Source organism: Heterocephalus glaber, unplaced genomic scaffold (assembly GCF_053883595.1).
Source record: "Heterocephalus glaber isolate CG9 unplaced genomic scaffold, H.glaber_assembly_v1.0 deba00001579, whole genome shotgun sequence".
Taxonomy (NCBI): domain Eukaryota; kingdom Metazoa; phylum Chordata; class Mammalia; order Rodentia; family Bathyergidae; genus Heterocephalus; species Heterocephalus glaber.
Genome location: NW_028258360.1, coordinates 3,468,567 through 3,494,051, shown reverse-complemented (window position 1 = coordinate 3,494,051; position 25,485 = coordinate 3,468,567). Strand labels below are relative to the sequence as shown.

Here is a 25,485-nt window from a genome sequence, read left to right as displayed (position 1 = left end):
TAGTTTCCTTTGTGTATAAAACATGTGAGTAAAAATAGACGCTCACACAGACGCATAAAGTGTGGTCAGACAATAGAATGAACGCTTAGATTGCAAAATCCTGTTACAGTAAAAGACACATTGCCATGAATTCCCCTCCAACCACCCACTTGCTTCAAGCACATTTACCTGATTGTTCATGCCACTTTCTGAAGCAGCTCTGGAGTCCTCTTTCAGTAGTGTCATTGGTTGTGCTGTCCTGGCTGCCTTGATGTTCCGAATCTGTTCAAAGCAATTACCTTGCATGATCATTTTGTCTTTGAGGAAGAGCCAGAAGTCACACTGTGACAGATCCGATGAATAAGGTGGACAAGGACACAGCGTAATGTTTTTATGAGCTGGCTTTCTGTCGGATGGCACTTGGCAGCAGCCCTCACTGAATTTTTCTTATCAGATCTCACATACACACTCACAAATGAGGATTCCAGAGCTGCTTCAGGAAGAGGCAAGAATGATGAGATAACTGTGTTCAAAATGACAGAGTATTTTGAGGGAGACTGATGGTGATGTGTCTTTTACTGTAAAATATTTTTCATGTAATCACTCACAGTGTATGTTGATCAGAAATTATCTATACACTTGCATTGTACCTATGTAAATAAGGGCCCTGACATCATAGAATGTAAACCATCAGAGGGCAGAAACTGTGATGGGATCATGTTTGTCACTGGTCACTACTCAATCACCAGGTATGTGTCCTGTTCCTTGTGTGCCTGGCCATGCTGCCCTTGAAGAAATGATGGTCTATTAACAAAGCAGCTCAATATCACAATCCTGAAGGCTGCTTCAGTCTTGAAAGCAGGCAATATAAGTGCTTCCCTTTCATCCTGCTTTTGCAAAATGGTTTTAGTTATTCTTCAACCCCCTCAAATAGAAACTTTTGAGGTGATAACAATATTCTGTAGCTGTACTGTCCAGTACAATATCCATTAGACACATGGGACTAAGAACATTGGAATTTGGCTAGTATGACTGAGAAGCTGAATTTTTTAATTTAAGTAATTATGGGGTCGGGAATGTACCTCAATGGCACTGTGTCTGCCTGGCTAGTGCAAGGTCCTGAATTTGATCCCCAGTACCGAATAAATAAATAAATTTTAATAATTTTAATTTAACTTTTAACAATTGCATGTGGCTAGTGGTTTCCACTTTGGACAGCGAAACTCTTGGTTTTGACACAGAAATTTGAAAAACTTTGTGAGAATCTACCAAAAAAAAAGTATCCTGGCATTTTGATTGGAATTGCATAGAATCAATAAATCAATGTGGAGAACTGACATCTTAATATTGAGTTCTAAAGTCAAAATAATTTTAATTAACTGACATCTTTAATTTTGTCTCCATTTTGCTTTCTGTAAAGTAGATTTCTCTACACAGATCATACACAATGTTCTAGTCCGTTCAGGCTGCTACAATAAAATGCTATAAACTGAGTAGCTTACAAATGACAAATTTATTTATCATAGTTTCAGATGCTGAGAAATCCAAGATCAAGGTGCCAGTTAGTCAGTGTCTTATAAAGACCCACTTCCTGGTTCACAGATTATGCCCTCTAGCTGTGTCCTCACAGGAGAGGTAACACCGTTCATGGTGTCTCTAGCCACAGGACCTAATAACATGCCAGAGTCTCCATCTCTTCATACTATCACAATGAGTGTTAGAATTTCAACACGTGAGTGGAGGGTAAATCAAACAGTCACACCAAACCACACATACTTTGTCTAATCCCTAAGTATTTTGTTTTTCCAAACAACAGTAAATGGTACCTTTATTTTTTCCAATTTTTATGGATAATATACAGAAAAAAAGTGAATTTTTGTGTAGTAAATTTATGTCTTACAATCGTAGTAAACACTAACTCATTAATTCAGTATTTGCCTTTCTAAACTGTACATTCTTTTGCAGTTTGTACATGCATATTCATGTCACCTATACATAAAGGCACTTTTACTTTTTCCTTTCTAATCTAAGTCCTTTTGTTGATTTATCTTGCCATATTGCCCTACAGAAAAGCTCTAATACTATATGAAATTTAAGTGGTGAAAGTAGGGTAATCTTCATCTCATTTCAGTCTTAGGAGGATAATTTTAGTAAGTTTGATATGGATTTCTTCTTATAGATACCTTTTACTAGACTGAGAAAGTTTTCTTTCATTCCTACATTACTGAGAATTTTTACCATGAATGGATGTTTTATTTTGTGAAATTCATTTCTTCAACTATAAAGATGCTATATGATTTTTCTTTTTTCATACCTTAATGTAGTTATTACACTGATTTATTTACAAACATTAACCAGCTTCACAGGCCAGAAATAAATTCTGCTTGGTTATGATCATTATTCCCTCTACATAATGCTTAATTCAATTCTTTTTCATGTTGCTACGGGTTTTTGCATTTTATTTCTGTAGAGTATTGGTTGTAACTCTGGTTTGTATTATTTCTGATGAAAAAAATCAGTGGATACTTTTAACTTTGTGCTGTGTGTAAGGTTTGTCTCCTCTTGCTTAACTTAAGATTTTAGAAGTGGTTTTTTAGTAATTTTACAATCCCTGAAAAATTTTATATGCCTGAAAGTGTGTGTGTATGTATGTATGAGTGTGTATATTCATCAGTTCTAGAGTTTGTTAAGCTTCTGAGATCTGTACGTTCATAAGGAGTCTATCAAAACTGAGAAAATGTTGGGATATTTTTCTTCTTGTTCTCACTTTTCTGATGTTCTAAATATGTTAAAATTCTTACTATGATATCACAGTTCACTGAGGCTCTGTTCAACTTATGATTTTATCCTTTAAACATTCAACATATTTACTGACTCATTTATGAGTTGGTTTCTATTGAATTATTTCATACTCACTATGGGTCTTTCTATTTCTTTTTCATTTATTTTTTAATAACTTTTATTTCATTTTATCCCATTCTTCAAGTCAAGATCCCTCCCCTCCCTAAGTCCAAAAGCTTTTCCATTTTTTCTTCTATTTTAACCTTTTTTCTTGTCCCTTACTTCCTTTCTCCCTCCATCCTCCCTTGTTCCCCTTCCCATTTGAACACTTTTTTCCCATTCCTCAACATCCATGTACATCTCAGTCCTTATTTCCACTTTCAGTTTCTCACACCAGAGAAACAATGCAGTATTTAGACATGTGTGTCCGATTTATTCCACTTAGGAGTATGATCTGAAGGTCCATCCATTTAGCTATAAATATCTGAAGCTCATCCTTCTTTATGGCAGAGTAGTACTCCATAGTATTAAAAAAATCACATCTTTTTGGGCCGGGGATTTAGCTCAGTGGTTCTAGTGCCTGCCTCACAAGTGCAAGGTCCCGAGTTCAATCCCTGGTATCAAAAAAAAAAATCACATCTTCTTTATCCACTCATCAGTTGATGGCCATTTGGGCTGTTTCCAAGATTTAGCTATTACAAACTGTGGTGCTATAAACATGGGTGTGCATATTTTGCTGTAGTATGATGCTTTTAATTCTTTTGAGGAGATACCAAGAAGAGGTATAGCTGGGTCAAATGAAACCTCTAGTTTTAGTTTTTTGAGGAATCTCCACACTGATTCCCACAGTGGCTGCCAGTCTATACTCCTACTGACAATGGAGAAGGGTTCCTTTTCCCCCATAGCCACACCAGCATTTGTTATTGGTTGATTTCATGATAGCAGCCATTCTTTCTGGGGTGAGGTAGAATCTCAGCATTGTTTTAATTTGCATTTCATAAATGACCAGTGATGTTGAACATTTTTTCACATGTTTATTTGCTGTTTCTATTTCTTCATCTGAGAAGTATCTTTTCATTTCAGATGCCCATTTTTGGACTGGGTCTTTACATTCTGGTGGTCTGATTTTTTTTAGTTCTTTTTATATTCTAGATAATAATCCATTATCTGAGTAGATGGTAAAGATTTTTTTCCCAAACTGTAGGTTGTCTCTTCACACTATTGGTGGTTTCTCTATTGGTCCAAAAGCTTTTTAATGAGATGAGGTCCCAGTTGTTGATTCTTTGTAGTATTTCCCATGTGGTCTGGTTTTTGTTTATGAAGTCTTTGCCTACTCCTATGTCCTCAAGAATTCTATCTATTCACTCTCCCAGCAGATTTAGTGTTTCTGTTTTAATATTTAGATCTTTGATTCATTTTGATTTTAGGTTTAGACCTCCTTGTCTTGTTCCTGATTTTAGGTTAGTGTGTGGTGAAAGATATGGATCTAGTTTTAATCTTCACCATGTGGGAAGCCAATTTTCCAGCACCATTTATCTTTCTTCCAGTGAAGGTGTTTGGCTCCTTTGTCAAAGATGAGGTGGGTGAGTGTGTCTGGAGTTGTTTTTGCATCTTCTACTCTGTTTCATTGATCCTCAGATCTGTTCTTTTGCCAGTACCATGCTGTTTTTATCACAGTAGCTTTATAGTATAATTTCAAGTCAGGGACTGTGATACCCCCCTGCCTTGCTATTCTAGGTCTCTTCTGGTTCCAAATGAATTTTAGGAGTGTTTTTTTTTCTAATTCTGCGAGATATGCTGTTGGGATTTTGATTGGGATTGCACTGAATCTATATAACAATTTTGGAAGTATAGCCATTTTCACTATATTAGGTCCTCCTATCCAAAAATAAGGGATATCTTTCCATTTTCTGATATCATCTTCAATCTCCTTTTCCAGTGTACTGTAGTTTTCAATGTAGAGGTTTTTTGCTTCCTTTGTTAGATTGATTCCGAGGTATTGCATTTTTCTGGATGCTACTATAAAAGGGACTGTTTTTCTAATTTTTCTATCCATGAGTCTGTTATTCGTGTACACAAATGCTATTGATTTTTGAGTGTTCACTTTGTATCCAGCTATGCCACTGAATTTGGTTATTAAATCTAGAGTTTTTGGCGTCTTCTATGCTGAGTATCATGTCATCCACAAATAAGGATAATTTAACTTCTTCCTTTCCCATCATAATTCCTTTTGTTTCTTTCTCCTATCTAATTACTCTGGCTAGTGTCTCCAGAACTATATTGAAGAAGAATGGTGACAGTGGACCTCCTTGTCTTGTTCCTGATTTTAGAGTGAAAACTTTCAGTTTTTGTCCATTTAGTATGATGTTGGCTGTTGATTTGTCGAGGATGGCTTTTATCAGATTGAGATAAAGACCATCTATACCAATTTTCTGTAGGGGTTTTTTCGTCATGAGTGGGTTTTGGACCTTGTCAAGCACTTTTTCTGCATCTGTTGAGAGAATCATATAGTTTTTGTCCTTGGCTCTGTTAATATGGTGTATTACATTTATTGATTTGCATATGTTGAAACATCCCTGCATCCCAGCAATGAATCCAATTTGGTCATGGTGTATAACCTTCTTGATGATTTGCTGCATTCTGTTTGCCAGTATATTATTGAGGATTTTTGCATCTATGATCATTAGGAAGATTGGCCCTTAATTCTCCTTTTTGGTTGGATCCTTCTCTGGTTTTGGAATCAAGATAATGCTTGCTTCCAGTAATGATTTTGGGAGTATGGCTTCCCTTTCAATTTCATTAAAGAATTTGAAAAGTAGTAGAATTAGGTCTTCTCTGAATTTTTTGTAGAATTCAGCAGTGAATCCATCAGAGCCAGAGCTTTTCTTTGTTGGTAGATTTTTAATTACATATTCAATTTCATTGAATATGTTTATTTAATTGGTTTATTTAAAATTGGTTTATTTAAAATTATTTATTTAAAATTATTTAAAATTGGTTTTTATTTAAAATTAAAAAATCATTGGTTTATTTAAAATATCTATATCATCTTGATTCAGATTTGGAAATTCATATGTATCTAAGAATCTGTCCATTTCTTCTGTATTTTCCCATCTTATTAGAATACAGGTACTCAAAGTAGATATTGATGATCTTTTGAATTTCTGCAGGATCTGTTGTGCTTTAATCCTTTTCATTCCTAGTTGCAAGGATTTGAGTCATTTTCTTTCCTTTTTTTGATAAGGTTGGCTAAGGGTTTGTCAATTCTATTTAATCTTTCAAAGAACCAACTCTTTATTTCATTGATTCTTTGTATTGTTTTCTTAGTCTCCATTGCATTAATTCTGCTCTGATTTTTATAATATCCTCCCTTGTATGAATTTTGGGCTTGACTTGCTCTTCTTTTTCTAGAAGCTTGAGGTTCAACATTAGGTTGGTTATTTGAGCCTGCTCCGTTTTCCTGATATGGGACATAACCACTATAAATTTCCCTCGTAAGACTGCTTTCATTGCATCCCATAAGTTATGGTATGTTGTACTGTCATTACCATTTAATTGTAGAAATTGTCTTATTTCTTCTTTAATTTCATCTGTGACCCATTGGTTGTTCAGGAGCATGTTAATTTCCTTGTATTTATGAAGTTCTTGCGGTTTCTTTTGCCATTGATTTCCAATTTCATTGCACTATGGTCTGATAACAGGCAGGGGGAAATTTTAATTCCTTTGCATTTACTTAAGCATGTTCTATGAGCTAGTATACAGTTTATTTTGGAGAAAGTCCCATGTGCAGCTGAGAAGAATGTGTATTCTGATGCTGTGGGGTGGAACACTCTCTAGACATCTATTAAGTCCATTTGTTCAAAAGTTTGGTTCAATTCTAACATTTCATTGTTGATTTTTGGTCTAGTTGATCTGTCTATTTGTGGCAGTAGGGTATTGAGATCCTCCATTACAACTGTACTAGTGCTTATATGTCCATTAATATTTATTTTGTATAGTTGGGTGCATTGCTATTTGGTGTGTATACATTTATGATTGTCATCTCTTCCTTTAGGATTGTTCTCTTTACCAGGATGTAGTGACCTTCTTTGTTTCTCTTAATTAGTCTTGGCTTGAAATCCACTTTGTCTGCTAATAGAATAGCTACCCCTGCTTTTTACTGGATTCCTGTTACATGGAATATTGTTTTCATCCCTTGACTTTCCATCTATGAATTCTTTTTTGAATTAAATGTGTTTTTTGTATGTAGCATATTGTTGGATCTTGCGTCTTGACCCATTCTGCCAGTCTATTTCTTTTGATTGGTGATTTCAGACCATTAACATTGATGGTTATAACTGATATATATTGTCTTATCTCTGTAATGTTATTTTCCTGCTGTTGGCCTCCTTCTTTCTTTTCTGTTTAACTGCTTGCCTTGCCCAGTGCATTCATCCTGTTGGGGTGCATGGAATTGTAGTCCTCATTATCTCTTTCTAGAATGTCCTTCAGAATACTTTGGAGTGCTGGTGTGTGTGGTGGTCATGAATTTCTTCAGGTGTTCTTTGTCATGGATGTATCTTATTTCTCCATCAATTTTGAAGGATAGTTTTGTGGGGTACAAAAATCTGGGTTGGAGGTTGTTTTCCTTTAGGGCTAGAAATCCTTCACCCCAAGCTCTCCTTGAGTTTGTGTTGAGAAGTCTGCTGTGATTCTGATGGGCTTTCCTTTATAGGTGATTTGTTTCTTTTCTCTAATGGCTTTTGATATTCTGTACATGTGTTGAATTTATTTCTGGAATCTTGACTATTATATGCCTTGGGGAAGATTTTTTTTTCATAGATAATTAGATTCCTATAAGCTTCACTTATCTGTATGTCAAATTCTTTTTTTCCTGTTTTGTAAGTTTTCTGCCATTACTTTTGAGACCTGTTTTTTATGTCATTTGTGCTATCTCCCGCTTTTTCATGGACTCCAATCAAATTTATGTTATTCTTCCTTGCATCATCTAGTAGCTGCTGGATTGATTTCTCATGGTTCCTTGCAATTTTTTAAGAAATCTCTCTTTTCATGATTGCTAGCAGCAATCCTGTCTTTTATATCTGATATTCTGTCCTCACATGAACTCATTCTGCTGTGTGTACTTTCAATAGAGTTTTTAATCTCCTGGATATCTGTTTGACTCTATTTCATGGATTCCATTTCTTTCGTATGCTGGGCATTCATAGTTTCCATTTCTTTTCTAGGCTGGGTGCTCATGGTTTTCATCATGTTCCTGATCTCCTCTAATTTTTTATCTGTGTCTGCTCTAGAGTCACTAAGCATGTCTTTCATTCTGGTCACCATCTCTGTAATTATCTGGGAAATTATTTTTGCTTTGACTTTTTGCTTTGTTATTTCTGCTGTGGCCACTTCAGAGAGTCCAAGTGGGTGGCTTTTGGATTGTTCCACTTCATTGCCCCTGGGGTTTGCCTTTGGTGAGCTGAAAGTCTGTGGAGGTTGCATCTTCTTTAAGGGTCTTCTCATTTTCTATTTTTTTACAGTTTGATTCCTGGGTTGATGCTTATAAATTGCTTGTGGCATGTAGCTTTATTACCAGTATTCAGAACCCTTAGGAAATGAATACTTCTCAGAAGCATCTTCCAGATGTAGCTAGTTTTTGAGTTTTGGGTCTGTTGCGGATCCTACATCTTTGATTTATTGAGGATGAGAAGTTTCTGCCTACTTATCCCAGCTGTCAGTCTTTGGCACTAGCATATAGGGGTTTTTTTTAAGACCTTAGACAATCTCAGTCTTGGTACACCAGGAGGAACAACTGATTGGCAGAATTATGTCCCCTTGGCTAAAGTAGTACAATCAACAAAAACAATAGCATCAAATACCACCTAGAAAATGACAACTTGTAGCCTTTAATATGGCAATTTTATCCTTAGGGGAGAAGATTTAAAAAGGGTTAGGGGGGAAAAAAACAAAAAGAAGAAGAAGAAGAAGAAGAAGAAGAAGAAGAAGAAGAAGAAGAAGAAGAAGAAGAAGAAGAAGAAGAAGAAGAAGAAGAGATCAGAAGCAAGGCTGGAGGTCAAACTTTAGGAAACTGGTGAAGAAGACAGGTGGGAAAAAAGAAAAGGAAAAAATAAAAACAAGAACTGAACAGAACAATAATAACAAAAAATAAAACTATAAACCATGTTCAAACAATCAAGAAAAAACAAAACAACTACAAAGGAGCAAAAAGACAAAGAAAAGAGAATATCAAAAAGAAAGAAGAGAAAAAAAAACCCCAAAACATCCAATTCAAGGTGTGCCTCTGTTGTCACTGTTAGGCAATGTGGACAAACAGAGTCCAGAGATAAATTGATTAACCCCAGCAAGCTAGCTACAGCTTCATGGTGCGGTAGTGGATAATTTCAGCCAGCCTGACCCTTTAGTTCCTCTGAAGTTCAGGCTGGTTTCTGGATCTGAGGCTGGAACTGGATTTCTTGAACCTACAGCAGTCTATCTGTCTCCTGCTGGCTTGAACTCTGCTCCTTAACATCTGCTGACTTGAACTCAGCTCCCACACCAAGGCACCTAAAGCCACTAGATGGAGTCTGCCCACAGTTGTTCTGAGTTCTGTGCTCATTTGGGCCCTCTCTAAGATGGCTACCAGCCAATCACTCTCTCTTGGGTGAGATCTGAACTTGGATATCTTACCAGCCTCTGCACTCTGGTGCATCCACAGTTCCAGTCCACTGGTGCATTTCTCTGTGGAGGCCTCTGGAGTCATCAGTAGTCACTGTGCATCTGCAGGTTAGGCCCACTGTTCCCTCACCAAGTGTTCTTGCTCTGGGAGAGAGTGCTACTTGGTGTCTCCCTCCTCTTCCTTAAAGTTTCTATATTCACTCCCCCTGTATGCTTCAGTTCTCACCTCAGATCCTTCCTTGGTCCTGGAGACCCACTTCCCTCCTTCTTCTCCTCCTCGCACTGCTATATTCCAGGGTCAGGACACCAAATCTCAGAGAGGCTCTTTCTCTGCTGCTCATCACTCTGCCATCTTCCTGGAAGTCCAGGTCTTTCTATTTCTTTGTCCAGAAATTTTTACTTGGACTATAATGGGTATTGTGAGTATTATGTTGTTGTATTTTCCTGTCTCCTTTCATATGATGTGTTTGTTTGGACAAGTATTTTAAATTAGATATCTGTTTGTTCTTTTAAATATCTGTCTTCATGCTTCATTACAGCAAGTCCAGTGTAGCTTTCACTTCACTTGGGGTTATTTTAGTTCTATTACTGAGATATAACCTTCAGGAGTCTCAATCAAAGCCTGACCTGAAGTCTCCACTAAATTCCTTGAGTATTTGGCAAATCTCTGTTTGACTTGTCAGAACTTAGTTATTTCTCAATCCTGTCAGGTCTGGGAATTATTCAGTTTCAGCCCCACCATAGTTACTGTGCATCCAGCCTATAGAGTTTTGTCTTATGCTGATGAGGATCAATGGAGATAAAAAGGTTAGGCAGAACACTTGTGCACAGTTCTGGAGATCTTCCTCTGACTAGTTCTCATCTACTCATACTCTATCCTGCAAATTCCAGCTTCTTCCTCTGTCTTCTCAGCTTAGTGCAACAACTATATTCTGCTCATGTCCTCTGTCCTAGCATCATGGCTCAAAAAGTGCTTGCAAGCAAAAATCTGAGAAAGCTATAGGACTCACATAGCTAGTTTTCCTTTTCTCAGGAATCAGAAGACTATGCAACTTTCTGTCAGATATATGAAAGCTTTCCTAAATATCTCTTTAATATCTGTCTGCATTGCACTTGATTGTAGAGGGAAATGAGCCTCATATCACTTATTCTGTTATCAGTGGAACTCTCTGTGCATTTCTAAATACATTTATCATATAACATATTTTAATTATGGTCACTTTAAAAAATTAATCTTTAACCTCCTGTTAGACCACATTGTGATTAAGACTTTTTGGCTTTCGCAATTAGAGAACTTACATCTAACAAATTGCTGGTGTGTAATGAGCATCAACTTAAAGTATTTACAGAGGAGGCCAGGAATTTAGCTCAGTGGTTCCAGTGCCTGCCTCACAAGTACAAGGTCCCAAGTTCAATCCCCAGTACCAAAAAAAAAAGTATTTATAGAGGTGATACATGGTGTAATCAAAAAATATGATGTGTGTTCAAAGTAAAAACAGTTATCACAGTAAAAGACATATTGTAATTAATTCCCTTAAAAACCTTCCATCTCACTTTAACAAACTTATCCCATTTTTCTTGCCACTTTTTGATTCGTGAAATCTTTCATGAGTGTCTTTAGTTATGCTGTCCTGTCTGCCTCCATGTTCTAAATGAGTTCAAAATGTTTACCTTTTGTCTTAGTTAATTTTCTTGCTGCTGCTACAAAATATCTGACACCCAAAGTTAGAAGAAGAAAGGCATACTTCAGCTCAGTTTGTAAAAGTTTCAGTCTATAGTCCACTGGTCACAAGGCAGGGCAGCATTCCAGAGGGGGATGGCTGAGAAGAAACAGTCCATGTCAGAGCAGGCAGGAAGTAACAGCTTCAAAGCAGTGAGCTTGTCTTCTTTCTGTCCCTTTATATTTTATCCAGGCTACAAGCCCACCCAGGGTAGGGCTTCCACTAGCCATACCTAGAACTATGCTAAACCAATTTAGTCAATCACACACCCTTAATCCCAGTATCATACATCCTAGATCCAGCCACTCCTGAAAAGCCCCACCTATGAGCACATGAGGCTTTGAGGAGACATCTAGATACAAGCTATAACACCTTTCAGGTCATTTTTACTTTGAGAAAGAGCAAGAAATCTCAAAGTACCAGATCCAGTGATTAAGACTGATGAGGACACACTGTAATGTTTTTGTGATCCTCCCTTTCCCTTGGATAGCACTCAGAAGCAGTATTCACTATATTTTGATCACTGTTCATGAAGACACTCATGAAAAAGGGCTTCCAGAATTACTTCAGAAAGTGGCAAGAATGATGACATAAGTGTATTCCAAGTGAGCAAGAGTGTTTTGAGGGGCATTTGTGGCAATGTATCTTACTGTACTTCTTTTTCTTCATTTAAACATTAACCATATTTTTCAGTCTTCTCTTGCACATATGTGATTACTTGTCAATGTGACCTTCAGTCTTCTAGAAGACTTCCAGAAGACTGTCTTAATTTTATTTTTTATTAGTCCTATTTGCCCATTATTGACTCTGCTTCCTTCATATGTAGAGCTATATAGTATAAGGCAAGCAGATATACCTGCTGTTATTCCTATTAGTTTCACTACTCCATTTTTTATTTTGGTAATTTGAACTGGATTATCCCAAGTCTAATCCAATTAGTAAGAAAACAGAAAAGGTATAAACTTCCATTGATAGGTCTATTCAAATCAGATATATGAGAAAGAACTCAAGCAATATTTGGCTTATGAATGGAAGTTAGTAAAAACTTTATTTTGTCCCTTACTTACTCACCAGCCTTCATGGAGGCAGAAATAGTTAGAAAAGAATCAATCGCTTTTCCATTCCAATTGCAAGTTAACAGAAACAATGTTTGGTTTGTTACGGTAGTTGTGTGGCTTACTTTGCTCTTTACATGCAAAATTCTTAATTTGGCTTTGACTGTATCCACTAAAACATTTTCATCCACTCACTTATTAATTTTAAAGTTTATGTTTTTGTCTATTTTTTATAGACATAAGGTTCCAGTGGGCAATAGCGTCAACAGTAACTAATGTTTATCTAGCACTTATTCTATGCTAGACACTATTGCTAATACTGCATATGCATTAACTCATTTAAACTTTCCAATAAGCCCAGACAACAGGTACTATTGTTATCACTACTTTGAAAAATGAGATAACTGAAGCCCATCTTGGTTACACACGTGCCCAAGGTCACATAGTTGGTAAATATAGGATTCAAACTCTACTGCTTGAACTTCTACCTACAGCAAGGTACTGCTTCTGCAAGGATATTCTTATGTTTTGTGACCATGACTCTTCACACACAATATCATGTGTCTTGCACAGGACACCAGACCACTGAACACAAAGCCCCAGATCCACCAAGTGCCATCTGCCCACTGGATCTCAGCCACTTGCTTCATCCCCTTCCCAGAATGACTCCAGTAAAGACTCACACATTTCTGTAATCTTTTCATCTCCTAATACCATCAACGTTCTCAGTCTCCCAACAGTATAACAGCAGCTTTTGTGTTACCTTCTATCTTGCCTGTCACTGCAGGAAGTACAAGAGTTCCAATACCCAAATCCAATGAGACTGGACCTACAGGGACTCTAGATTTTCCACTGGCTCTCAAGAGTGACCAAATAATGCTAACAAGAAATGAAAGAAGTTAATGCCCCATGTGGGCAGTGGCCTCTCTCTTCCTCCCTACTTGATTCCTCCAAAACATCTTGGGGATACAGCACCTCTCCACTTCTCTGGAGGCTTCCAGTATGACTGAGCCACCAAAGGTACGCTTCTGAGAAGGCGTCCTCATCTCTATGAAGCCCCACTTCAAATCTGTCCTGTCTTCTTGCCTCACTTTGTTTTGCCCTTATTATTATTGTTTCCTTCAGAATGTATTCTTCAAAAAAGCATAAAGATGCATGCTTGACTTCAGGCTCTGTTTTCTTAGGCAAAAACAACTTGTAGTAATATAGAACAATTTGTGCTGGTGCATATACTATATCTTCTCTCTTCTGTTAATTTTCTATTATTTTATAGCAAAGTATCCAACACCCAATGGCTTAAATGAGATAACATTACCTCATAGCTTCTTGGGATAAGGAACTCTGAGGAAGCTTCGCAGGGTCTCCAGTGAGGCTACAGTCAAGATAACATGCAGGGCATGTTACCAAAGGCATGTTGAGAGGGGCATCTGCTTCCAAGATGGTGCACTCACACGTCTGATTTTCATTAACTCCAAGCAGCAGGCCCCAGTTCCTACCAAGCATTATCTCTCTAGAGGGCTACTAAATGTCCTCACGACACAGATACTAGATTTTTCCACAATGAGTGTTCCAAGAGAGAACAAGAAGGAAAATTCATTGTCTTTTGCGACTTAGTCTTCAAAATGACATACCATCATTTTTCCTCTTTGTATTCATTAGAAACAATCACCAAGCCTAAGTCACATTCAAAGAAAGTAGAAGTTTTCTTCATTTTTGAAGGGAAGGGTGTGGATATTAAAAGCACTACACCTGGGTTCCCTAATTGCCATGAATATATATTTACAAGACATTCTTGAAATAGAGAGACACTAATGATCCCAAAAAAGAAGTCTCTAATAGCCACCACTAGAACTCTGCAGAGCTCCAACTCGCAATCATGCAGTATTGCACTATCCTGGTGATTCCCATTTATTTTTAGATTTAAGTACAATGGCAAGAAAAGCATCCTAAATCATTTTGATCCATCCTCTTTGTTCTTTATTACCACTTCTCTGATCTATATCTTTATTTTACAACCAATAGCCCAGCAATTGATTTATCCTGATGGCATCTACTATTGGGAATGAATGCTATCAAAAATAATCATTTTCATTTGTCAGTAACTGAAACATTGTTAGAAGAATCAAAGAAATTATCAAATGAAAAATCATTTGTAGTAAAGTGCTTGCCACAGTAGATATTTAATAAATGTTTTTTATCTAAATTTAAAAATCCAACCTAACTTTCATCAGCCAGTACTATTGGCTTGTTGTTGTTTGAGTTACTGTAACTATGATTTTGTGGGTTCCAGATTATGTAACCTGAATTTGTTTTTCTCAATTCCCTAAGTAGTGACAAGTAATTTGTCTCTTTGATCTGATATTTTGTTGGTACAATACATATAAAAATGCTAACATATCAGGTTGAGCATTTCTGTTTAATGGTCTTCTTCCCATCTTTTATCTCTCCCCTTGACCTTGGTGAGACATCAAATGAATCTCTTTCACATTATAGTTTTAATGAGGTTATTACCCTGTATACCCAATGAGATAGTGGCTTATGACATAAATTTCCTACTTCAAGACATATTCTTTCTGCTATTGAAAGAACTAACCTTTTAAATGAAGACAAACTTTAATTGCTGGTCATAGCTACAACTTTAAATGCAGTATTATTTTTTAAGATTCATACTTTGCATATACATAAATGTAAACATTGTCAGTAGCTACTCACTAAAGAATTTTATGTCTCTTGTTAAATTCCTATCTGCAGCCAACTTTTAATTACTTGCACTAATAGGTAACAATATAATTGAAATTAATGGGCCAGTAAATACCTCTATCTTCCAAAAACCTTTCCTTTTCTCTTTACCACAACATCCGATATACTTAAATAACTTAAGTTTGATCGCCTTCTATTTCTACTGCCCATGATTGTAGATAAGTTGCTAATAAGCAAAGAAGAGTCAATGTAGGTCAACTGGATGAAGAAAGCCAAGGAGCTTTGTGTACTCAAAAGTGAATATTCATCCTGTAAGAAATAAGAACCAACTGTGTTCCGGGTGTAAGAATAGAGTGTGAAAATTCAAGAGGCCAATAAGTAGTACTCAGTCCATCTGCCAATTTTCTGTGGTGCATGATGCTGGAGCAGGTAGTGAAAACAACTCCAGGATCAAGAACATGGGAGAGAGAGTAGTGACAGATCTAGACTTCTGAGAACAGCCTTTTTTATAATAAATTCCTTGAACCATTTCATACCCATCATGCCTGGTTAACCCATATATAGCTCACCTCTGAGCCAGCAATGTCTTCCATTTCTGGGATATAGATTGTGTCATTTGGCATTAGTTTCCTTCCTCCACCTCCATTAATCCAGCTGTCCCTATGGCTTCCTAGATGTCTCAGTCACTTTCCTCATCACCTGGGCAAAATATACAAATACAACTTAAAAATAGGAGAGGTTTATTTTGACTCACAATCTTTGCATGGTCAGTGGCATAGCGGAAGGGCCTGGGGGTAGGAAACCTGCTCACATCATGGTAGTCAGGAAGTGGAGAGAGGAGGGAGGAGCCAGTGAGGGCAATACAACCATCCATGCCATGACCCCAGTGGCCTCTACCTTCTCACAGTAAATCAACTGTAGCTCCCCCAAAATCCAATCACTTTCTATAAGCCCTGTCTCTGAATGCATGAGAATGTGGGCGATGTTCCTCAGTCTAAATCATAATGTGAGTAAATTGTGCTCACTCCCTAGGTAGAACAGCAGCAATGGCCACAGCCAGCCATACAGAAAGTTCCCCTGAGAAAAGGAACCAGGGAAGAAAAGACCCGTGCTGCAAGGGAACAGTCAGAGGTTGTCCCGGCATTAGAAGGGACTGGCAGTGTTTTGCTCAGGGAAAGAATAATGCAAGTTTGATATCCTTGGAAACTTTGCTTGGTGACTCAGCACCATAGTAACTGACCCAGCTTGCTTGGTGGATCTATTCTTAGACTATGAAAGAGGACAAATGGGCTTCTCTAGAGCAATTGTGCCTCACCTCTAGCTTCTGGAAGGCACTTATTTATTTGTATAAAGACAGCTACTCTGCACAAGGCCAGTGCTAAACAGTAGCATTGGACAAATACAACTACCCATACTCATTGATGAAGGACATCATACCCCACCTTGACTCTACTTCTCACTCTCATCCTATTGACTGCTGGCCTTTGGGAAATTGGCTTAAAGTATCCAGCTTATCAGAGAGGGAGTCCAACACTGGGTCTCAAAGAACCAAGAAAACAATTCAACAATTACTTCTCCCAGAGCAACAAGGATCACTTTATATTCCTGGGGGAGCAGTTTACTTCCCTGCTTGGTTTGCAACTCCCAAAGAGCATTTAGTCACCAGGCTTCTTCCACAGCCATTGCTTTAATGAGGACTTTGCCCTTACAGAGCTGGTGCAGATAGACGCACGAGGCGCCTGTGGTTGATGTGCCCTAGATCCTGAATGCCCTTCCAAACAAATGCCCAGTCACTGAGAGCCCATTTATTGTACAGACAAATGCATTTGCTCTCATGGCGGAGCCGCAGACAAAGTCAAGACATTGGGAAACACAGAGAGGAAAGAAATATCTTCCTATCTTGTGTTTTATGTATGATTTCAATCACAGTAACAAGGCTCACAAAGTAACAAGGCCAAACAAATTTCACCAAAGACTTCCTACTCTCATTGTAATGTTTTGGAGCCTACAGATCTTTTTTAAAAATATCTGTTTTAGAGACTGAATCTCAATGTCACAAGTACCCAATTTAAGCACCATGTATTTATGCTAGTGTAATGGAGGCCCAGATGTTAGTTACTTTTCTCATTGATGAGACAAAATACCTGACACCCAAAGTTAGAAGAGAAGAGGTTTATTTGTTTCACAGTTCATAGAGGTTTCAGTCCATAATCAGCTGGCTCAAAGCCTGGGATGGCAAATAGGCATCACAGAAGAGAAACAATATGGCTTGCCCAGGGTAGCAAAGGTAACAAGGGAGTTTAACAGCGTCTTTCTGCCCCTTTTTTCTTATTCAGCCTACCAGGATTAGGGTGGTGCCAAACTAATCACCCACATGTAGTGGTTTAGTAATCACACGCCCTTAACCCCAGGATCACACATTCCAGATTCAGCTACCTCTGAGAAAGAAAGTCCCACCTCATCCACAGGAGCCTGTGTGGGGACATCTAAGCACAAACCGTAACAGCATCCATGGGTAATTTTGACCTGAGTATCTATGACTTTCATCCTGAAACACTGGCTTTATTATGTTTTAATTTTCCTAGACTACCTTCATATTTTACTTCTTTTTTTCTATTTTTTTATAAACTAACTTCTCACTTCACCCCCAGACTATGTGACCTTACCCAAGTTCCTTTCTCTTCTTCTGCTTGAAATTGTTCACCTGCGAAATGACCATAATAGACTCTCCCTTACAAGGTTGGTAGAATAATTGACTGTGTTACGACACTGAAATGCACTGAGAACTGGAGTGGGCCCATGCCAGAGTCAATATTGCCACCACAGAGACACAAAAAATTTCAGGTCGCAATACTGAAAGTTCAACATTATATAGCAAGTGTTTAGTAAGTGTTAGCTATTATTATTCACCAAAGGCCCACTGCCGAGTAGGACCATGTTACAGCCATTTCAATTCTACGCATACTTATCTCATTCTGTTCTTTTCACTAGTGATGTTACCATCCTTAACTGACATCTGACTTTGAACCCCCTTCTTTCTGTGACTCCATTCTTCAAGGTTCCTATGGGGTGGTGTCTGTCCTCTGGCCCCAATCTCTTCTGGATGTCTTGAGTAACTTCATGCAAAATTGCTCCCCAGTGCCACCTCTTAGCATCCTTCTGGAAGGTAAGTAAACAGCAGGAGTCGGGGCATGTGCTGGGGAGGAGCTAGCACTAGGCAGGGGAGCAGAGGTGTGTTTGCTCTTGTTGGAGCTCAGTCTTTCTTCTGTCATTTTGGGGCTAAAAGAGAGATAAATAATATGTTTAAATGTGACTTTCGTTATAATCCAGTGGAAAGAAAATCTGCCATGCAATCTTTGCACGCATTATACTCCTCTTGTCTTTGTTGGGCAAGCCCATCAAAGGCCAGAATGGCAGAACTGTCCCGAAGAGCAAGGAAGCATATGGAAGCCCACAAGAAGCAATGACTGGATTGTGCTCATTCTACCTTCTGACCAGGTCTTTGAAAGGTAGCAGCAGGCCACGCACCACTTAGGCCTCTGGTTCTCCTCGTCCACACTGTGCTCACACTGACCATCCTGAGCCTTGTCACCTCCCTCTTAGATTCTACATAACTGCCCAGCCCTCTCTCTTAAACTCAGATTCTTCCTGAACCAAAGCACCTTCACACTGATGTGGGATTAGTGTAATCACTGCACTTGGATCTTCAGTGGTTTCCTACAGCCTACCCCATGAAGCCAAAACTCCATAGTCTAACATTCAAAGCTCTTCAGAACCATCCTAGTTTTTAAGCTCTGTCTCCTCTGATTGCCTACACACACCATATGTACACTCCTTTTCTTGAAGATGTGCAATATTATTTCCACTAGGAGCTTACTCTTCTAACTCTTGCTCTTTTTCTATATCAAATTCTAATTCCTCCATGACCACAATCACCATATTCTCCCATACCCACAAGAAGATGCAATCTTGTATCCATCAAACTTGTCTTAGTACAGTGGTGTACCTCTCCTTGGGCCCTTACTCCATTTTGCTCTATATTATAATTCTTCACATATTGGATTTCTTTTTTGCACTGTCAAACTGTGTTTGCCTTCAGGGCAAAGGCTATCGTTATACCCTGTGTCATGCCTAAAATAGAGTTTGGAAAGCTGGAAGTACTGATGAAGTACTTTTTTAAAACTTGAATTGAAAATTTCATCGTGGAGAAACGTCTTTGTATTTACCGTATATTTATTTTATTGTTCAGATTTTACCATTATCAATTTATGATGTATTAAATTTTTATTACTGGTAATGAAGAATGTTCTCAGCAGACTATACCAATCTCTCTTTCTGCCTTCCTGTATATAGACATACTACAGGAAGCCAGAGAGACAGAGAACACAGAGTGGACCCAGAGACAATGGAGTCCCAGGCATGGAATTTACTGTTTCCTAATGAAGTCTCCAGTGCCTCACATTTGGCCTATATATCCACTACTTTCATCTTGAAACACCGTTCTCAGTTGACTGGTATAATGCACCAGGCTATGGCTCCACTAAAATTTAAAAAAGAAATCTAGAAAGCAAGATGATATTATCCCTCTTTGGGACCGTACTCCTCAGTTATCCTCAGGCCCACCTCTAAGAGGCTTCCGTCCTTGCTGGGATCTAAATGTGCTTTCAAATTCTTGTGTCGAAAACTTGAGCCCTGGTACACATGTCAGGAAGTGGGGCCTACGAAGGGGTAACAGGGTCCTGAGCACCAGAGCCCTCACCCACTGCCTGAATCCAGCAAGGCGTTAATATTGCCACGGTACAAATGGTGGTTATAAAAGTAAGTCTTACCCTCCTGCTTTCTCTTTTGCACATGCTCACCTGTCCTTTTACTTCACCATCTTAATATAGAACAAGCAGGTCCTCACCAGAGGCCTGTGCCCTGATATCAGACTCTCCGCCTCTAGAAGAGTGAGACATACGCTTAGTTTCTTCCTAACTCACCCGGACTGTAGTACTGTGTGGGAGCAGCAGAAGCACATGAAGGCACTCCCCATGAAGTTTAATGTCCTTCCTCCTTTGTCATTGTCAACAATTCACAAAGGCAGAAAGATTAAATTAGGTTTCATAATAAAAAGTTATGAATATTGAGACAAAATACATATCTTTTTCTCCTCCTTACACTTTGCTTTTGGTCTCTTTGGTTTCTTCATTCTGGACCTGTGCTATTTAAATACCTTCAGGTCAAAAAGTTGAAAGAAGGAAATGAAAATTTTGCTTATTAAAAAGTACAAATGGACATAAGGTCTTTGTAGTTGATATTTTAAATACAAAACAAAAGAAGCAATTTAAGACACGCCTCTAATGTTTTGTCTTGTTTTTTCAACAAACCCAGCATATCATGATGAACATAAGGTGTATAATACAAACAACAGGATAACAAGCAAAGTCATTAATATTTTTTGTTTCTTTTCAGATTGTTTAAAAAGCACGAAATCACTGAACTACATAAAGAAGAATGGAATAAAGGAAGGGAGAGGGGGAAAGAAGGAAAGCAAGAAGGAATGAAAGGAGGGAGAGGAGAGATAGAAAGAAGAGAGGAAGGAAGGGAGGAAAGAAGAAAGAAAGAAGGAAAGAAGAAAGAAAGAAGGAAAGAAAGAAAGAAAGAAAGAAAGAAAGAAAGAAAGAAAGAAAGAAAGAAAGGAAGGAAGGAAAAAAAAGGGAAAGAGGGAGGGAAGAAGAAAGGAGAGAAGAAACTACTGACATTGGAAGAGCTAGTCAGGGCTGTGTTTTATAAATAAGTACATTAAAAGAGCCACAGGAAGACTCTCAACCAATTTTAGACAGCAACTGTCAAAGTCCAGAGTTGAGTCTATGTAAAGAAAATAATATGATGAGTTTCCACATTGAAGAGCTCCAATAAAGCCATTTGAAATGTCACACGGTCACAGACCTGTCAGTTATTACAGGCAGTGACATCCACATGGGTTCAGTGACCAAAAGGCTAAGTGTCTCAGCCACCCTTTGTCCCTTCCTCATGCCACGTATCTCCACTGGAGGACGAAAGAACAGGGTGGGGTTGGGGAAGGGTGCTCAGAAACTGGAAGATACATTTTTTTAAAGACTATCAGTGAGGAAAAAAGAGGTGCTACTAAAGATACTGTCCCCACCCTAATCCTCCAGTCAGATATTTTAACTTCTTCATTCTCAATATTGTTGAAAGCAAAATGCCTGCAGATTCTGGTCTTGTTGTTTCTTTAACGTAAAATTTCTTCTTTTCTCTCTTCCTTTTATCGGGGTTGCCAAAAATACAAAATACAAAAATATAAGACATCCATTAAGCTTGAATTTCAGGTAACTAACTTTAGTATAAGCATATTCTAGGTAATATGTGGGATATACTTGTATCAGAAAAAAATTCCTTGCTTATCTGAAAATTCTAACAAGGAACATGTTTTTAGTCTCAAAATAGGTCTCAAATTTATAGAGGATATATTTACACTGAAAAATTACTTGTTGCTTATGTACAATTCTACTTTACCTGAGCACCTGTATGTTATCTGGCAGATCTAATGGTATATAAATTCTCACATTATTTCATGTCCATATCAAGCCACACTTCTTCAATGAATGTTTCATATCTATCTTTTTTTAAAAAAAGATTGCTGCATTCATTCATTCGGTCAACAATACTGGACACCCATTGTCCTCTGGGAACTATGCGAGGTGCTAGGGATAAAACCAAGAGGCCCTATCGAGAGTCAGGAGTGACAGCCTTGAAGGACAGTAATGACGCAGCAGCCAAGGGTCACGACAGAGAGGCACCGGGCCACGGGGCGGCACAAGGAGCCTGCCGCAGCCCTTCTGGCTCTTCTCACCTCTTAACATCGACCTCACTGCATCTTTTCTGCCCTTTGGGGCTACGCCTTTTACTTCTCAGTCTCTCCTTAGTGTAGTATTTTGCTTATGGTAGGCGCTTGTATTTATCTGTTTTAGTGTAACGAACTCCTCTTCCCATTCACTGAGTCGTGGCTGTAGTTATTAACCACAGGGTTCATTTGGTTTGCTAACTTTCACCAAGGTGAGAAACTGTGACTCTGCCGATGGACTAAGTGCGACGGGCCGTGCTTTACACAGTCGTTTAATCCTAATACCCTCTCCGTGAATGAGGTACACTTTACATCCCACTTTATGGAAGAGGAAACAAAGATTCAAATAGTTCAGTTAACTCAGCCTGTGTCACATGAATAGTAAAAGTAGAGCTGGGATTCAGACCCAGCCGTCTGGCTCCGGAATGTTATGTTGCCACTCTATAACAGAGTAACAGTGGTATAAAACGTTAAATTACCTTCCAAGATATTCTTCGGGCATTTAGTATATTCTCTCTATTTTATTTTTAAATGGGCAATTCTTATTACAATTTTAATGGGCCACAAATAAGCCACATTGGCCCAAATACAATTCAAAGGAAAAAACTGTTAAGGAAGCAGCTGAAACTGAGTTATCATTGGACATAATGAAAATATTTTAATTCATCTCCCTTCCCTGCAGTTTACCCAAATAATTCTGCTCTGCGCTGCAGATTAGAATCTGACTCAAGCATAAACGCTACCCATGTACAGTTCCTACTGTAAGACAGCAGATCTGGTCCATCGGAGAAAGCACTCACCAGTGCCTTTTCAAAAAAATGTTTTACCTGACGTTAGCTATTTGGAGTTAAAATAGCTTAAAACATCCTTAAACATTTGGTAATTAATTTTGTGAAAACCAAATATGGGACTGAGAGAGGTACTTGGGGTTTGATGTTGTAATTTCATTGCTTAACTTATAAATCTGCAGATGTAAGTATTACAGAGCTGAATGTTCTAGTCTTAGTGACTTCCCATGTACCTTATGTGAGGCTATTGATGAATGCTAAAAATATCCATTTTTCCATTTTTCATAGAATGAGGAAATTTAAAACACAAAGGGATTCATTTAGGAGCACATCATAGCCACATTTTCTGACAGGGTACTAACTGTTCCCAATTCTTACAGGTGGGGCTTCTAGCAAATACTTCATCATATAAATTTCAGCTACTTACATACCAATAGAAACCAGATAAAACCCATTTTTACCATGGGAACAGATGAAGAATTAACAATGTCTATAAAGGGATTTTCATTATCAGAAAATTATCTTCTTTGAATAACACAGGTTGTTGTGATTTGGCCTTCGTGTTTGATGCATTATATTTGGGGAAGATTAGCTTAGTGCAGTCTTTGTTAATAAATTACCATGTTAAGTTAAGAAAAATAAGTAAAATTGTAGGGCAAGTCTGTTTGTCCCTAACACCAAAGCAAAAGATCTATTAATAGGTCTTAAAAATCTGTTAACTACAAAATACAGTTTATAGTCTCTTTCATCTTCAGAGTCACAAGATAATGCAGAAATGAGAAATTATTATTGTAGCCAGTGTTCAAATTTCATATGAATCAAAATCTCAAAAACATTCAAACCCCTCTTATTTTGGATAAATCATAACACATACAAATGAATACAAACTTCATCTATAATTGATAAAAGTATGACATTTAGAAAAATATAAAATGTCAACAGAGACATCTTTCATCAAAGGCTATGTTTATAACAAGATAGATGGATTTGGGGGGAATAATAGAATCTCTGGGGTTGAAAAGACTTTAAAGGTCACCTGGTTGACTCACCCCATTCTCACACACACTGTAATATCCTCTCCAGATTCCAGCCAGTTCCTGCTGGAGTAGGGGTGAAGGTGAAGTTCAGCCAGATTTCACAGGTTGTTCCCACCCAAAGTTCATCACTAGGATTCACTTACTGATGACAAGAAAATGGGGCCAAGGTTGGGCATGGACTTTAAATGCACTTTTTTGTATCATATTTGCAGCCATCAAAGCTTCTGTCCCCCTTTTTTTACCTTTTGCCACTTTTTCTTCCAATCCTTAGAAAATCTAGGTGCCTCAGAAGCCCAACTGGGTAAACTAAGAACCAGGGATAGATACCTTCTATCAATTGAGATCAGAGTGAGGGACAGGTTTGAGGTTCAGCAGGGCAGTGCAGGGCTCTCATGGAGCCGGACAAGTGTCCTAATATTGGTCTGCAACTGAAGAAAAACCATGAGATCCAAACTTGCTTTTTTAAAGCTGTGACTTAAAAAGGGCATAACGTAGAACTCACCATCGGAACCATTTCTGAATGTATAGTTCAGTAATACATGGTATCTCCACATTGCTATTCTACCAATCTCTAGAACTTTTCCACTTTGCAAAACAGAAACTTTGTGCCCACTGAACAATAACTCCTCATTTTCCCAGCCCCAGTTCCTGGCACCCATCATTCTATTTTGTGTCTAAGGATTGGACTACTGATTCCTCACAGAAGTGGAACCACATAGCCCTTGGTTTTTTTGTGACTGATTTATTTCACTCAGCATAATCTCCTCAAGATCCAACCGTGTTGTAGTACACAACATGAGTTCCTTCTGTTTTAAGACTAAGATCCCACTGTACATACATACCCCATTTCTTTGTCCATTCATCTGTCAGTGGACATCTAGGTGGCTTCCACCTCTTGGCCACTGTGAACAGTAAACAGCAACATGCAGATGTCTTTGGAAATCTTGTTTTCAATTCTGCTGTACCTATACATGACAGTGGGGTTGCTGGATCATATAGTTGTTCTGTTTCCTTTTTCTAAGAAACCTCAACACTCTTCTTATGTAACCCTATTGCCACTTACTCTTTTCTGTTGCCTGTTCTTCTAACTCAGGCTTCATGGCCAAGGACCCTTAAATTATCCACGGACATCTGGTCAACCTTGCACTGGCTCCTCCCACACAGAAACCAACCCTTTCTGCTTTGATCTTTACATAGTTATCCAAAGATAAATACAGCCCATTTTTCTTCACTCCGTGCCTTGGCAGGGAATAATGTTGATTCCCTTCAGTAATTGTTTCTCATTTTTATTTCAAGGCTTCATTCAAAAAAGCCTCCCAGCGACAGTTTATATTTTAAAAGAACATCCTTTTTCTTCTCTTCATTTGAGAAAGGAACATATATTTTTATGGAAAAAGAAAATTATTTGAGGGTTCTTGCTATGAAATATGTACTAATATGATTTTATATATAAATTTGTAAGCATAATTTATAGAATTAGACAATGCCCACCAAATCCTAAGATGAAGTTTACCTCTTCAAAATTAGCGAAATAAAGATATGCAGGAGAAGACAAATTTATTACAAAAGTCTCTTGAAACACTAGGTAAGACTCCAAAAGTTCAGGACCTAGAAGCCTGCAAAGAAAGCTTAACTGGGCTTTGAGAAAAATCAGTGAATGAACAGTCATGGATGTTGTCTTTCTAGGAAAGAACGCGTGAACATCAAAGGAAGATTTGACAAGAGACCAAAGAGAAGAAAGCGCAAAACAGAAATTTTTCTGTGTTTATCAAGCATCAAGCAGAAGGAAGCAACGCTGACCAGGACAGAACTGCTGCTCTCCCCAGGGCTCTCTGGAATTAAGAAATCCGGGAGACAGGGAGAGTTCTTTTATTTTCAATAACCTAGAAAACAATAGCTTTCAAGATTATCTGTTTTTCT

General features: G+C 38.1%; 1 protein-coding gene across 35 annotated transcripts in view; it reads right to left on the bottom strand.

The window, feature by feature from the left end:
* Nucleotides 1-25,485, bottom strand: part of LOC101726456 (uncharacterized) — a 139,156-nt gene that overhangs the window by 94,049 nt on the left and 19,622 nt on the right. For 10 of the 35 annotated variants that reach the window (XR_015443787.1, XR_015443786.1, XR_015443791.1 and 7 more), the window contains 4 exons: nucleotides 24,408-24,530; nucleotides 19,876-19,948; nucleotides 15,463-18,172; nucleotides 169-261 (listed from right to left, as the gene is read on the bottom strand). The exons of 2 other annotated variants lie outside the window; for them this stretch is intronic. Coding sequence is in view for 15 of the 33 variants with exons in the window: in XM_087193092.1 (XP_087049218.1) it covers nucleotides 17,956-18,172; nucleotides 19,876-19,948; nucleotides 24,408-24,530 (413 nt within the window). In the remaining 18 variants the exon portion in view is untranslated. Of the gene's footprint in view, nucleotides 1-168; nucleotides 262-11,088; nucleotides 11,238-15,462; nucleotides 18,173-19,875; nucleotides 19,949-24,407; nucleotides 24,531-25,485 lie in introns of all 35 variants that reach the window. 23 more of the 35 variants (XM_087193104.1, XM_087193105.1, XM_087193106.1 and 20 more) reach the window with 11 other exon arrangements.